The 15,733-nt window shown below is 42.7% G+C and overlaps 1 protein-coding gene across 1 annotated transcript; it reads left to right on the top strand.

Annotated features, from left to right (window-relative positions):
* Window positions 1-8,617: 8,617 nt before the first annotated feature.
* Window positions 8,618-15,439, top strand: SOST (sclerostin). The gene is made up of 2 exons (XM_073325724.1): window positions 8,618-9,044; window positions 13,629-15,439. Exons 1-2 carry the CDS (start codon window positions 8,825-8,827, stop codon window positions 14,048-14,050), a joined length of 642 nt encoding a protein of 213 aa, XP_073181825.1. The 5' UTR covers window positions 8,618-8,824; the 3' UTR covers window positions 14,051-15,439.
* Window positions 15,440-15,733: the final 294 nt, after the last annotated feature.

Genomic DNA, 15,733 nt, shown 5'->3' with positions numbered 1-15,733 from the left:
CATTACGGTGTAATTTGCATGGAATTGCAGCAGTCCTCAAGGGGAATGTCACAGATGGCCATAATTACAGCAAATGAGAAGAGCTGCCTCACACCTGAAGAGAGGTTCTCAGTAGAATATGATTTCTATGGACATTAAGAGAATACTCAAACAACTTGCACAATCACCTGGGTTCTGTACACACACAATCTGGGTTCAATCCCCACAGGTTACCTGCTACTTATTGGCACATTCTGTAAAAATGCAAAAGGGCAGAAAAGGGGAGGATCTGTCCTAAACGCAAAATGAAAATGTGTTTATTAATCAAAAAAGTAGCTCATTTTGGAAATGCTGGAACAGCCCTGATTTAGCAGTTCTGTTAAAGCTCCCTCCACTTTCCCTTGTTGCAGTCTGGGCAGAAATGTTCTTTCCAGGAATCAACTGTTCAAAAATAAGACTTTTTAAAATTTCATCACAAGCCTCCCACATTGCTGAAAAGCTGCAGCATTTGGGACTGAGCTTAGTGTGTCCTGCTAGTGTCTCAAATTATGCCAATTGCTATAAGATGTCAGCACCTGTCAATTGAAATTAAACGTTTGTAAGTTAATTACCCAAATCCACATTGATTGTAGCTTACATTTTCAAAACACTGAACAATTTTCTACTTTATTAAACACAAAGTCAGTTTTTAGGCACAGCTAAGATGTTTATAATTTCATGAAAAGGGGACTCTGCCCCCTTTTCTGTGGTGCACCAGTCCCTTTCTTCCATCTCAGATGCTGGCCACAAACAAAGCTTTCCAAGTCGTACTTGTTACATTATGTGCTGTAACTACCACTTAAAAAGAATCAAAGGTGAAAAAATATAGCAGAGCAGATATGGATTTTTGAGAGCTGAATTGCAGTGAGCTGATTTTCAGAGGTGCTGAGCACCTCCACTGCCACTGAGTTCATAAAAATACTGAGCACCCTTAATCTCAGAAGAGTAGGCCATGCATCTTTAAGTGGGCATGTGTGCTGGCAGCTGAGTGTTTGCACATAGCTTATTAAGACTTGTGAATAGCAACACCAAGAGTGTGAATGGACAGTATTGATATCTTCTGCAGCACAGGATTTAGGCTCTGCTTCTACTGGAGGCAAGGGGAGAGAGAACCTGAAAAATGAGACTTTGCCACCAAACAGATTAAACTGCAGAACTTCAAGCAGCTGGATGGGGCTAGGCTGTGAACTTGGGTTACCCATTTGAGATCTTTTATTCTGCAAGTCTAAGCATTGTCTCATTGCTGTCGTGGTTTAAATCTGCACTGAGAATACACCTCTGGGCACCTCACAGCTGGTGTAGAAAGCGCTCAATGTAAGCAGTGGTTTCCCCTGGTGTTACTGTAGAAATCCCCCAAGTAAATAAAATCTACAAATCTTAACCCCCCAAAAAGTTGGTTGTTTTTCTTTTCTTTTTTGGGTGTGTGAGAGAAAGGGAGGAGAAGAGAGAACCAAGGATGAAACATTTTTGTGGAGCAGGGAGCTCTTTTTCATAGAGTTGCTGTAACCCCTTTCCTCACTGCTGAATCTCATCTGCGTCATGGCATCTCTTTTAGGGCCTTGGCTTGCTTATTTCTTACTCCTCCCACAAATCCTCTCTCCTCACTGCTTGCAATTCAGAAATGATATCTCAAAGTTGTATCCATAATGGCTGAACAAATGGTCTCTCTTTCCTGGCTGTCAGAGCTGTATGCAGATATATGTGGGATAATTAATAATGCATATTTATTCTGTTTGGAAGAACAATGGCAAAAGTGATAAGCACAGAACTCCCATGGATGTTACTCTGAGCTGTAGCTCACGAAAGCTTATGCTCAAATAAATTGGTTAGTCTCTAAGGTGCCACAAGTACTCCTTTTCTTTTTGCAAATACAGACTAACACGGCTCTTACTCTGAAACCTTTTAGCCCTGAGTGTTTCAAGCCATCTCCCATTACTGAAACAACCATTTCCCAGCTGCAGACACATTTTATGTCATCAAGTCTTTCCCATTTCTAACCACAGGGGAAAATCCCCTGCTGTTTTAATTCTTAGTGTTAGCACTCATTCATGCAGTGTTCTAGAAACACTATCTCAGGGCTTAAGTGGTGCATCGGACCTGTGCACATGAGTAAATTTCACTCTGAATCTTTTATGGAGGATGAACATTGGTTACTAGATGACAAGCAATAATCTTTGAAATGCTGTTGCTTGTGTGGTGTATTGAGTTTACCCTCTGTGAACTACCAGCCACTAGTAGGTGACATGATTGCAAACACGTTAGCAGGTCTGATTTTCATCTAGCACTGGATATTGGTGGAGCGTGGGAGAACTGACAGACACAGGCACAGCAGACTATTGTAGATAGCACTGGTGCATATTCTTCCTAACACCAACATTTATGGATATTTCTCTAAACACAGAGCACAGCCTCTTCTTGTGTGTCTGATTCCTGGGTGTGTGTGTGCACGTGCACCACTGCCTTGCCTTGGGGTGAACTGAGAGGGAGTAAAGTAATGTTTGTTTCAAACAGCGGACCCCAGTTGGTGTTACAAGGTGGCTGTCTATTGTAGCAGAGATGCCTTAGCCTTAGACCAAGACTGATCTTATCTGGCATATCCACACCAAGAAAAAGAATTTTGAGTGCACTGTAATATTAGCACAAGACACAAATCCAGGCAACAAGAATTTTAATCTGCTTCTCCTTTCCCCCATTCCTATAAAAGAAACATTTACTGGATTTCTTTTGTCAGATCAATAGAGCCCCCAAACCCAGGGTGCATTAAATGTCAGTTATCTGTACAGGGATATGGAGAATTCACTTTACTATGAGAGAAATCAATGATTTAAGTAACTATGGATTGGCTTTTTGACGTTACATTGAAGAATTAAATTGAAAGTGATTGACGTTTGATGGCATTACATGATCTTTTAGCCAATCACAATGAGTTTCTTTCTATTTCCTCTCAATGAGATTATTCCTGATTTATGGACATATCTATCTCTGACATTCACTGTCTCACACTTTAGGCTGTTCCCACATTGTGCCACCATCTACAGCTCTGTTCTTCCTTCAATCAGTGGAGTTACATGGGTGTAAATGAGGGCAACGTATGGCCCTTATTGTAGAAGTAGGTGCTTTACTTGACTTACTCATGTATTTAAACTCATTTCAGTTAGGATTGCCCATTACAGTTCAGTCTGTTCCACCATATATTTAGCTGTGCCACACCTGAAGAAGAGCTTGGTGTAAGCTCAAAAGTGTGTCTCTTTCACCAACAAAAGTTGATCCAATAAAAGATAGTATCTCATCCACATTGTCTCATTGCAATTTAAGTTGGTTGCACAGAGTATTATTTTAATTAGCTAGGATGGCTATCTTTGACAGAGGAATAAAGGTTGTATAGTGACATATTCAAGAATCATGATAGTGAGGTTTCAAAGGATTTGGCATCAGCTATTCCCTTCTAAAACATTAAAAGATTTTTGAAATGTACATGGCAAAAATCAGACACAGCCGTCAGACTGAGAATTGGCTATATAGCAAGTACCCCTATCTTAAAGAATAATGAACAGCTAAGAAACACTGCACAAACCGAAGGGATAATGGATCCCATTAACAAAGATGATTAGTAATCGTAACATTTTATTTATATAGCACCAATTTACCCAAGCGTCCTCCTATGTACACTACACTTAAACAAATATAGGGTACATGGCTAAAGCCCTATGGGTTTGCAATACCAAACATTAAATCGGCAAAGAGACCCATGCACCTCTTAGAGAAAATATGCCACGGCTTTAGTAGGTACCACACTGGCAAAATGAAACAATCCTTGTCAAGAGCACAGTGGTTACACCAACATATCTGTTCTAATTTTAGTTTTAAATTCAGCAGCTCTGTATTGCCTGTAAGTTGTTAGATTTTAAGTAGCTATAATTCTTGAATAAGCAGCAATTGATGCAAGTGCTTATTCTTTCTACCACTCACCCATTCATTCCCTTTGAAAATAAGCCCTAAGGTACAGGATGTTCTTCAGGTATTTGAATTAAGGATTTGTTTGTAATCCCATTACTTTGTGGGAGCTAGCCCTGCAACTCCCACCAGATGGTGCTATAACCCTATCATTCTTCACCAAATGGAGCCATAATTCCATCCCTTGTCACTAGATGATGCTAAAGACAAGCCACTTTGACATGCTTGCCCAGTGACACTTCCCATCCTATAAATACATTAATGAACAGATTTAAAAGCCTCTTTTTAAAGCTAGTCTTGGTTCCAGGACATGTCGCTATTGAGATAGTTTGAAGTTCCTTTTTTCTATGGGGTGGGACACTCCCCACCTCAAAGTTACCATCACACTCACGGTAATGCCTGCCCTGATTTCCTCCAGACTATCCCCATCACTCAGCATCCCCAGGGGCTCTTACAGTGGAAATCTGGAGTTTTTCTAATGTGTGTTATGTAGCATGACTCTCTTGTGGTTGCAGTGTCTGAACTGAGACATTAAAGAGGAGGGGCAGAGATGTCCTAGTAGGAAGCTAGGGAGTCTCTCCTCTAGGGTGACCAGACAGCAAGATGGGAGGTAACAGATGCCTATATAGGACAAAGCCCCAAATATTGGCACTGTCCCTATAAAATCAGGACAGCTGATCACTCTACTCTCCTCCCACCTCCAACCCCTCCCTTCTGCTGCAATGTTTTGAAAATACAAATGCAAGTCATTGGGTGCAGCCTGATGCATTCAAAAGGCAACATATTGCTCTTCAGCAGAAGCTTTATGAACCAGAACTAAAAGCTGCCCCAGCAGGGTTGGTTTAGCAGCATCCACAAAGGTGCAAAGAGCAGCTCAAGAAGCAGGGAAATTCTGCCCCTTGATCTTCTGTGGAATTGAAAGCCTGGACAGCTTGTAAATTGTGAGCCATAATTCACTGCAGAGCTCAAACGCACACATAGCTCACAGGCCAGAATGTCCCTTGCCCAGGTATTTCTCCCGCTCCAGTGGTTCCACTGAGCACCAGATGTTTCACATGACAGGCTTGCTTTCAGAAGCTATTTTTACATGTGTGTGCCTGCATAATGCAGCACTGGGCCTCTAGACAACAGCATCAAGGGCCTCAGGCTAACAGAGAATGTGGTGGTAGGTCTAGACAGCAGCACCCAGAAACTCCAAGAATGGAATGCCAGTTCGTTCCCTGTACCACGTATCCCCACATGGCAGAGCTAGCAGGGCTGCTCTTTCAGCTTACAGAATAGAGTTGCAGTGCTGAAGATGGGTCTCTTGTATACTTAATACTGCCCGTTAGTGGGTATGCATTATGATGCAGTCTACTGACAGGCAGAATCACAACCTATTTTTTTCAGCGGACCACACTGCTTCATTTGGTGTGCAGGATGAACCGTGGATGAGGCTGGAACCCATAGCACACCTGCTTCATTCATTGCAGAAGCCAGATGATGTGAATGGACTGAGGTAAGGGGCTGCCAAAAGAGGTAGGCTTGCTTGTAGTTAAGGCACTAGACTCAAGACTGAGATTTAAGCTCTTTTCCTGCCTCATCCACGGAGGCTGAGCCCTTGGGCTAGTTGTTTAAGCCAAAGTTTTCAAGTGTGGTCTGATTTTGGGTGTCCTAATTTTTGCATTATTTCTCCCAGGACCCCAATGAGCAACACAGATAAACATTAGCACAATGCTTTTAAACATATTTCTTCCTTCAATATTACATATATGAGAAAAGAAAGTTTTGTGCTTTGTGCATCCCTAAGACCAGATTCCTTAAATGTGATGTTTGTACTAAAGATCTGACATTGACAATGATAGTACGATCCTGTGAAATATTCTCTGTGCAGACGCTTTGCCATGCCATGAAAGGTAGCTACAGACAGGCAACTTCATTATTTAGAAATGTGCAATTCTGGAGACGGTTAGATAGAGTGGTGCGTGAGTGGAAACTCCTCTGTGATTATCAGTATTAACTCTCTTTGGTGCTCTGCACACTTCCTGCCCAGTCCATCCATCTTCTGTACATGCTGCCATGACTGTGATCCAGTCAAAGTCCCTAAGCCATGTATGGGTGGACGGGTTAGTACTCAGGTCAAAGACGTCCTGGGAACTGCTGAAAGAATGGTTGGGAATTAACTAAGTGGCACTCTTTCCTCTAAGTCGATACTGAATTAGTGTCCCAGCCTCGTGCTAGAGGGCGCATTGCTGCTGAAGGTGGCAATTTTCAGATGAAATATGAAGCCAAAGCTTTGCTCTCGCATGGAGCATTCAAAAATCACATGGTTCTTTTGGCAAGAGTAGGCTGTTATGTAGAATGTATCTTGCCAGGGCACCAGATTTATGTAAAATGACCCTGGATACAGGAACTGTCTTTCCTACAAATCTAATCTAGCATGTAACATGGCTGGTCAGTGCACTCAAACATGAGAATGGCCAGACTGGGTCAGACCCATGATCCATCTAGCCCAGTAGCCTGTCTTCAGACAGTGGCTGGTGCCAGTTGCTTCAGAGGGAATGAACAGAACAGAGTAATTTATCGAGTGATCCATCTCCTGTCCTCCAATCCCAGATTCTGGCAGTCAGTGATTTAGGGACTCCTGGAGCATGGGGTTGTGTCCTTGGTCAACTTGGCTAATAGCCACCAATGCACCTATCCTCCATGCATTTACCTAATTCTTTTGCAATATTCCAGTCCAGTGGTGGTAGGTGAAGTAACCTATCACACAGTGTGTGTGCAGTGCTTTGGGATCCTTCAGAACTCAATGGGCTATACAAATGGGAGGTATTATGATGTCTAAAGTAAGTTGTAGCCAACTTGTCTGTTGTGCAGAATCCATCTGCACCTGCACATCTACAACCTGCATTGTCCTGAGGAAAAATGATTTCTGGAAAAACACCTGCCTTTGAAATGGCTCAGTGTTTGGAGTGGATGTGAATCTCAGGGTTTAGCAGTCATTGCGTTGAATATTAGAGGAAGTTATTAATGAAAGCGAATCAGAGCAGATTGTGTGTTTATAGAGGGAAAGGAAACAATAGTGGTGGAATGTTTATGTAACCATCCAAATAGAATTGGTTGGCGACACTTCTTATCAATGAATGATTTTCTGATAAACTCTGCACAAAAAGCTTCATGCATGAAGGAAACAAGGAAAACTATGTGGCATCCCTCCACATAAACAGAAGGGAAACAGAGAGATGGTGGAAGAGGGAAGGAGATATTAAGGAAGAGAGATTACTATTGCTTTTAGATGCTCAAAGGGATATTTCGGAAAGGAAGATTCTCTGAGTGAGACGTAAAATTACATAACTTTGGGTGAAAAAGAGACTAAAGAGACAGCTCCACAATATATGGTAGATGCCACTGAATCAGAAATGGGCCATCATGTACCATGGGTCCATTGTTTAAAACCCATCCACCTTATTACCACTGTGAAACCTGACCTATACACGTACATCCGTGTGTGTGTCTCCTTTCAAATTCATCCTGTCATGACTCCATTATTTTCAGTGAGGTTACACCAGGGATGAATTTGTCCCGAATATTTGATGTATTAACTTCAGCCACACCTGTTTTCCTTGTTAGGCTAGTAGGACTGTCAGAATGGAATTCAAGCCCTAAGTGATGAGTCCCAAGTAGGTAGGGAGATACAGACAGACCCACCTGTTTTGGCTGTTGAGTAGGTAGGACAAAAGGTAATGCAGTCAGATAATGGAGGTTGCTCTTGACACTCTGAACAACAATTTAAAGAGTGGAGTTCAGTTATACCCTTTGCATCTGTTATAAATGAAATAGTTTCATAAGGCTGAGTTGGTCCGAGATCAAATTCTTCCACGGCTGTTACTCTGAAACAGTGCAGTGTGCAACACAACCAGGCTTCCCCACACAGCTGCCTTCTTTAAGCAAACAGCTCTTTCTAAATGCTCATGGTGCCTCATTACCGTAGCTAAGCACCTCTCAAACATTAAGATATGTCTCCTTACAACACCCCATGCAATAGGGAAGTATGATTGTCCACAGCTTGCAGATGGAGAACTGAGGTATAGAGATGATGTGACTCACCTAACATCACCCAAGAAATCTGTACCAGAGCTGGGGTTGTCCTGTGTCTCAGTCTAGTGCCTTAACCAGAAGATCATTCATCATCTCTTATACACAGAGCAACCACGGCTTTTAAACAACAGTTTACCCACACTCTTGTATCTAAAAGTCAGCAACCCTCTCGTGGTGATAAGTACCAGTAACAAAGGGCAGTGCGTCTAAAAATGTGCAATCAACCCAAAGGCAAATGCAACAAGAGAGAAATATCCTATCAAGCTGTACAGTGTGTAGCATCTGGCTCCTTCTCCCTAATGTTTGTTTATTTTATAGCTTAAAAAATAGAAAAATCACAGACACACTATTCTAGGAGAAGTTATTAGGCAACCTAGTCTTAAAATGGTTGGAAAACCAGGAGCCAAAGAAACAAATATGGAAGGAAAAGCATTTTTTAATTGTGAAAACATTTGTTAGGCCTGGGATGAGCTGCAGACTGATGAGTCTCCTGGCAGATATGACTATCAGTCGACACTGGTGCCTGGCAGAAGAATGAAGCAAGGGACAAGTTTTTAAGTGTGTGGATAAAAGTTGTAGAATGTTTTGGAGAAACTACCCCGCCTCCCCATGTTACAGTGACAGATCTGGGATGAATGAGTTGTCTGGCCCTTCCCACTTTGTGAAGTCATTGGCTGCTTGGTTCTAAGAGGGATTTAAAAAAGGAGAATATTTTGCCTTTGCCTGGGATTTGAGACTGTGAGAGTGCTGAAAGGCTAATCTCTGTGCTGCCACTATGCAGATCTCTTGGGCTGTGTGCTCTGTCTGTGTCCTGATCCAAATTGCCATCCACACGGTAGAAGGGTGGCAAGTGTTTAAAAATGATGCTACAGAAATCATTCCTGAGCTCCCTGAAAATACAGAAACACCAGTGGAGCAGACTTACAGCAACAACAACACAATGAACCAGGCAAAACATGGGGGAAGACAGCCACAGCAGTCTCTGGATCCAAACGGTAAGAAAAATAAATGTTATATTACAGCCTCAGAACCTAACAACACAATTTCCTGTGGGGTTTTCTGTTACTGTGCATGAGCATATAGTGATGAATTAACACTGGGTAAACTGCTGTAGTGATAACAAATTCAATCTCCTGTTTACCCTTCCCAGTGTTTGCTATGCCATTTCTTAAACAGAGACCAGTAATAGTGATTATTACCCAACAGGGAAATAAGATGTTATCTATATCTAACAGTTTCACATCTACTTCGTTATCTGTAGGTACTTATGTGGCCCACTGCAGTAGTATCTCAGTGTCTGTCCTGTTACAGAAGTTATAGTGGCTTTTTTACAACTGTAGGTGGAGTTTAGCACTGTAAAATGATCAGAAATAAATCCATCTGAATAGCTTAGGAGCTATAAGCAGAGCAGCTGCAATGTGGAAGTGTGCAACACTGAATTGGCCTGGGCAAAAGATATTTTTACCATAGCAAGGCCGGCCAGGAATATTAGTGACTGACATGATTTAGTGCTGTCCTCATGCTGTAAACACGGTGAGCAGGTATCCAGGGGAGCCCGTCTTCCTTTGAGAACAGAACAGGGCAAGGGCCGGGGAATGGAGGTGATAATGAGAGCATTGTTAAATATTCTTAGAGGAACACTTCAGGGATGGTTGTTCGCTCAGATGTTTGATTGTACTGAGCTGTACTTGAGAAAGGTGCTGCTTAGTGTCTCATGGGCAGACTCCAGTAGGCAACATAAGCCTGTTATTAGCAGTTTAAAGCTTTCACAGAGGGAATCCACAACTGAATGTGATCAGTGGGAGGAGCATTTATTATTCTGGGAGCTCTCTGTTCTGTACAGCTGCAGCTTGGACTGATACTTTAAATAGAACCAACATCATCAGGAGGCATCCCGAAAGAAATTCAGCATGGTACCAGGGCATTTGGCTAAAGATCCGACAGCACCAATGGCTCAGAAACGCATATGCTTGGGCTGAGGAAGGGGAAGAGAATGGTCAGGGGAGTTGCCACAAGCACCGCCAAGAAAAAAAGAATTTAAAAGTGAATTCCATGCTGGCAAAAGGTGCCAGATTGACCCCTACAGACTGAAATGTGTTTAGTCCCAGAGCAGATGCAGGGCAGAATTCCCACACCCACTGTGCCTCACTCTCCTCACCCAGAAGGACTCCTCCTCTAGGGGAGATTAAAGGTGAGAAGGGAATTCAGTCCATGGCCTCTGTGCTGAGGCTCTCAGGAAGGGGACTAAATAATGCTGTCTCTGAGGGCTCTCTGGGATGGTGGTATGTGCTGGTTTGGGAACTGGACTGAGACCCCGAAACTTATCACAAACATGGGGCTAGAAAAATATTTTTTTAAAACACAAGCACCCCTTTTCTTTTTCTGAGGGGGGTCAAATTCATAGGTTTTAATAACATCCCAGCATCATGACAGGGCACAATTCCCTCTTTCCAGCCCATCCCTGCCACAGTCCCATGGAATGCTCCTGCCCAGGCCCAGCATTGGCTGCCCTCCCTAGCAGCAGACCCTGTAGAAGATCCCATATCTTCAAAGGAGGAATCTGTCTTGCTGTTGGAAAGAAAGTTAGATTGTTGGGAGTGTCTCTCACTACCTTAGAGTTCCAGAGTAGCAGCCGTGTTAGTCTGTATCCGCAAAAAGAAAAGGAGGACTTGTGGCACCTTAGAGACTAATGAATTTATTTGAGCATAAGCTTTCGTGAGCTACAGCTCACTTCATTGGATGCATTCAGTGGAATCTGTAGCTCACGAAAGCTTATGCTCAAATAAATTTTGTTAGTCTCTTAGGTGCCACAAGTCCTCCTTTTCTTTTTACCTTAGAGTTAGAATCATAGAATCATAGAATATCAGGGTTGGAAGGGACCCCAGAAGGTCATCTAGTCCAACCCCCTGCTCAAAGCAGGACCAATTCCCAGTTAAATCATCCCAGCCAGGGCTTTGTCAAGCCTGACCTTAAAAACCTCTAAGGAAGGAGATTCTACCACCTCCCTAGGTAACGCATTCCAGTGTTTCACCACCCTCTTAGTGAAAAAGTTTTTCCTAATATCCAATTTAAACCTCCCCCACTGCAACTCCCCATTGCAAGTTGTGCAATCTGCCTCCCTGCCACTCTATGGGAACACTTAAGACTCGGGGGGGGGGGGGAGTGGGGGGAGGATTTTTATTCCATGACCCCTCAAAGAGACGTGGGGCTCTCTCGAGGAATGCCATGCATTTGTATAGCTGCATCAGTGTATTTAGTGGAGTGGGCTCGGGGTAGGAATCAGAGCCACAGTATAATAGATGTTGTCCCCACCAGAAATGAAACTACCTGAGACTAGCACCTGTGTGGTATCATGTGGGATCAGCGTGCAAGTAACACGGAAGGATGTGTGTCAACAGAAGCAGCACATGTCTGAGGCATGTGCCAAGGTGTCTAATATAGCAAGCAGTATGTATGTGTCCCATTGCTGAGCTGGCATAAAAGGCCAGAGTCTGAACCATTAAGACTACCCGAGTCAAAACTCAATTTCTTAAATGCTCAGGAAGTGCGTGAGTATAAAAAATCTGATTAACCTGTCTGGCTAAATCATACAGGGTCTTAGTATCAGCATGTTAACCACAATACTAGACCAAAAAATGTTTAATCTGGTAAGTGCAGTCTTTAGCATTGCTAAAATATGAAGGGGCAAAATCTATATTTGCATGACTATAACCCCCTCCCAAATGCAATGGGACTACTCATGAGTGTAAAGTTAAGCTTGTGCAAAGTGTTCACAGGGTTGCAGCCTAAGTCTGAATGAATAGACATATATCCAGAAAGCGGATCTCTGCTGGGTTAAAAAAAAAATGCTGGTTCTGTAGCATAGGGGGAAATCCTTAAAAATTCACTGAGAGAAACGTGTGTCTAAAAAACATTATACCACTAAGAAATTCAGAATTCAAGCTACTAGTCTCCTTTAGTGGCCTTAGCAGAGATGTGCCTTTTTCACAGCAAGGAGAATGGATGACAACAGCCTTCTCTTTGGTTTTCCACCTTTGTAGGTTTTTGTCACAATTAAATTCTCATTTGTGCTCCATGTATTTCTTTTGCTTAGACAAGATGAATAAAGTGTGTTCAGATAGATGAAGTTCAAGACCTTATTTGCTAAACAGTCTTCACAATCTGCATACATTTCAAACATGTGTAGCTAAGGACATTGATTGAGCAAAGACAGAAAGAAACCCTCATGGAGACAGAGCTCTTCCCCATTCTGATGATAAATGCGTCTGAAGCATCAATTATTTAACTGGAAAGTTCTTTGCCTATTAAAAGAGCTTTTCTAAATCCTTAGAGCGAAACTCTCATATTTTCTACTGTATCCCTTGCCTCTGGCAATCTATTAAAGCACAAGCAAAAGCCTGGTAAGGTTTCTAATTCGGCAGAAGATGCCTCTGTCTGACTGAAGGAAATGACACGGATGATGTGGGATTAGAACAGAGAGTGGGAGGGCTGGAACGCCAAATGAGTGGTGAATTAATGGGTTCTCCAAGAGGTGGGAACTCCATCCTTAGTCACAGTTGCCATCTGCCAGTTTCCTTATTGTTCTTGTTATTAGTCACATGTCACTACAAGGGACTCTGGAGATCAGAACAAGGAGACCTATAACATGTCTGATGCTGGTCAGAAGCCTTTGCAGGGATCCGTGGCCCTTTACAGAAAACAGAAGGGACAAAGTCTGCACTTGTTCACACCTGTGCAGGCCGGCTAAGTGAGGGTGGAGTGGCAGAAGTGCAGGCAGAATCTGGCTATAAGAATTTTTATTTCGATTTTCACCAAAACTTTGGGCCAAGTTTTGCTCTTGCTTATTCCAGCTTAAGTCCAAAGTGAGCAACTGAGATCAATTGAGTTAAACTAATGTAAATGAGAGAAGGTTTTTAGCCCACAGGTGGCTTGAAGGGGGCAGAATCTGAGTCTGTTGGTCCTCCATTGCCCTCCTGCAGTTCACCCCCATGTCTCCAGTGGTGTTATTCCAGAATCACGCAGGTGGAAATGAGCAAAATTTAACCCTTAAACATCTTTATTTCTGCCCAGAGAGGTCAATGCTTAGGGCTGTTCTGATTCCTGCCTCAGCTTCCTGCACATCCTCTTTGCTTCCTTTTTAGCTCACGTGTTTTCCCATGTAGCACCTGATATGTCTTTTTCCTACGTGGTCCTGCAGGTTTTAATCTCTTGTTTATACAAATACTGAGCTGCAACATGGTCTGCAGTATGGGGGTGTTTGGATGCAGGGTTTGGTGCAGAGCCAGCTCTTATTGTTCAATTTCTGAATGACAGAGAAGCAGATCCTTCTTTATGCCAACACCAGCCTTTCTCCTGCCTGGTAGGCAGCTTCCTGGGTAGGACAGAACTTTACCTGAAATTTCCAGGTGATGCTTGCTTGACTTTAACCATCTCCTTGTGGGCTTTATTAGTACAATTTTGGATAAAAATGTGCTGGTTTAAAGGTCCTGGGGCTGGATTTCAGCTGCAGCATGAGGCTAGAGGCATGATGAACATGAAGGGATGGAGATGCCTGTAACCAGTTTGTTTTTTCATTGCAGATGCATCAGATTTCAGCTGCAGAGAGCTGCGCTCCACCCGGTATGTCATTGATGGGCCCTGCCGCAGCTTCAAACCCATAAAGGAGCTGGTCTGCTCAGGCCAGTGTTTCCCCTCCCACCTCCTCCCTAACGCTATTGGCAGAGGAAAGTGGTGGCGCCAGAATGCCCTGGATTACCGCTGCATTCCCGCGCACGCTCGCACTCAGCGCATCCAGCTGGCCTGCCCCCAGGAAGAGACTCGGACTTACAAAATCCGAGCTGTCACCGCATGCAAATGCAAGCGCTACACTCGCTACCATAACCAGTCTGAGCTGAAGGACTTTGGTAAGGAAACCATCAGGCCTCAGAAAAACAAGAAGCCTCGTCTCTCCAGAGCAAGGGGCAGCAAATCCAACCAGCCTGAGCTAGAAAACGCCTATTAGAAGGTCCCTTCTGAGAGGTACTGCCCAACAGCTCTGGATATTTTGCATTTCATCAAATGGCAGACAGACAGGCCACAGAGTAAGGTTTTGAACGCAGTGGAATCCCATTCCTCCTGCAACACTAGGTCAAGGGCTCGCATAGTCAAAATCTGTCGGATTCTAACAGCTGTGGTCTGGTGAAAGAGAGAAATTGAGCTGGTGGGAGCAGCACCTAAATTCAATGTGAAAGGAGAGTTAGCCTGGGAATTTGCATAGGGTTTTGTGGTGTGCACACTGAGAAAGGCAGAGGAAGCAAAGGTATTATGGTGACTTCCATATATTACACTTTGCAAGAGGTCATTGTCCTTACTTTGTCTGAACAGAGCCTTGGAAGCCCTCTCAAAACCACTTCAGGCAGGACAAGAATGAGAGTAGGGAAACAACAGGAGAAGAGTCAACAAGCTTTGACTGAATTTTAGGAAAGTAGCAATAGCAGACTAAGGAAATCCAAATGTTTCAGTGAAAAAGAATAAAGTCCTGCCAGATTTCTGCATGCCCAAGTAATTTCCTTAAATGAGGAGAAACATGAGTCAAACATGAAATTTGTGATCCCAAAGTGCAAGTATAAATGTGAGTCTGAGCCATTCCATATCTTTACTCTTATAGTACAAGACTCAACAGATTTAAGGTTGAGATTTGACACCATCAGAAATGACTATGGGATATTGAAACCAATCCTACTCAGATGCTGGAGAGTGAGGCAGATGGACACATGGAGGACCCTCCCAAACCCCATAACTCTATGATGTTCATCTTTTAAACAGATATATGGAGGGCCATACATATTTTTCCGAGAGTTTTTAAAACTACTTCTAACACAGTTCAGTAATTGACAGTGAGGGCCAATAGGAAGGATACTGAGTATTTGCCTTACTCCTCCGAAAGCAAATTGACTTTAGCATCAAAGCTGAGATGTCAGCTTCTTCTGTTCTCTGTTCTGCAAAGTTTGGATCATCTGACCGTATGCTCTGTTATGCTGGATTGGGCATGGCAGGTTCTGAGGGTAAGGTGCTGGTTCCACATTGGCGTGAGCCTATGCTCATTTGAAAACCAGTGAATTCCTTCTGAGAAGTCTTGGCTATGTGCAGTTCAGTTTGACAGCGTCTTTCCTTTTAAACAGCTTCACACCATTCATACATGTGTTTGTGTTTTTACATTAAAGAGTATTATTGGAAAGTTAATATTCAAATGCTGTACATATGCTGTAGGACTGCAAACCGTAGTATCACATAATCCAAAATCTGGATGGAATATAATTCCTTGCTGTTCGTATTTTCTGTGTAAAATTGACGTAAAAATCTTCTAAGATGTGAGTTTACAACTTTGGTATATTTTGCAACTATTTTAAGTGGAACCAGAATCTAAATGTGAAAGCTATTGTTTCAAAGAGTAAATTACATATTTATTTTCTCATGTAAATTATTTATGCAAAGTTTTTTCTTGTAGAGAATGAGAAGTAATACTGCTTGCAAAATGTTAGTCTGTTATTTCAGATTTTAAATATATTGTTAATAAAGTAGTGACAATGAGTAATTACAGGAAAGACTTGTGTTAATTTTTAAGTCACAGTGCAAAGAAAGTCTGATGCAAAGCTACTGGGATCTGGTTCTCATAGCAGCAGTGAAGTCCATTACAAACTACTGG

Source organism: Lepidochelys kempii, chromosome 27 (assembly GCF_965140265.1).
Source record: "Lepidochelys kempii isolate rLepKem1 chromosome 27, rLepKem1.hap2, whole genome shotgun sequence".
Lineage (NCBI taxonomy): Eukaryota > Metazoa > Chordata > Testudines > Cheloniidae > Lepidochelys > Lepidochelys kempii.
Note: the sequence above shows the minus strand (reverse complement) of the source record. Positions and strands in the feature narration are given on the sequence as shown.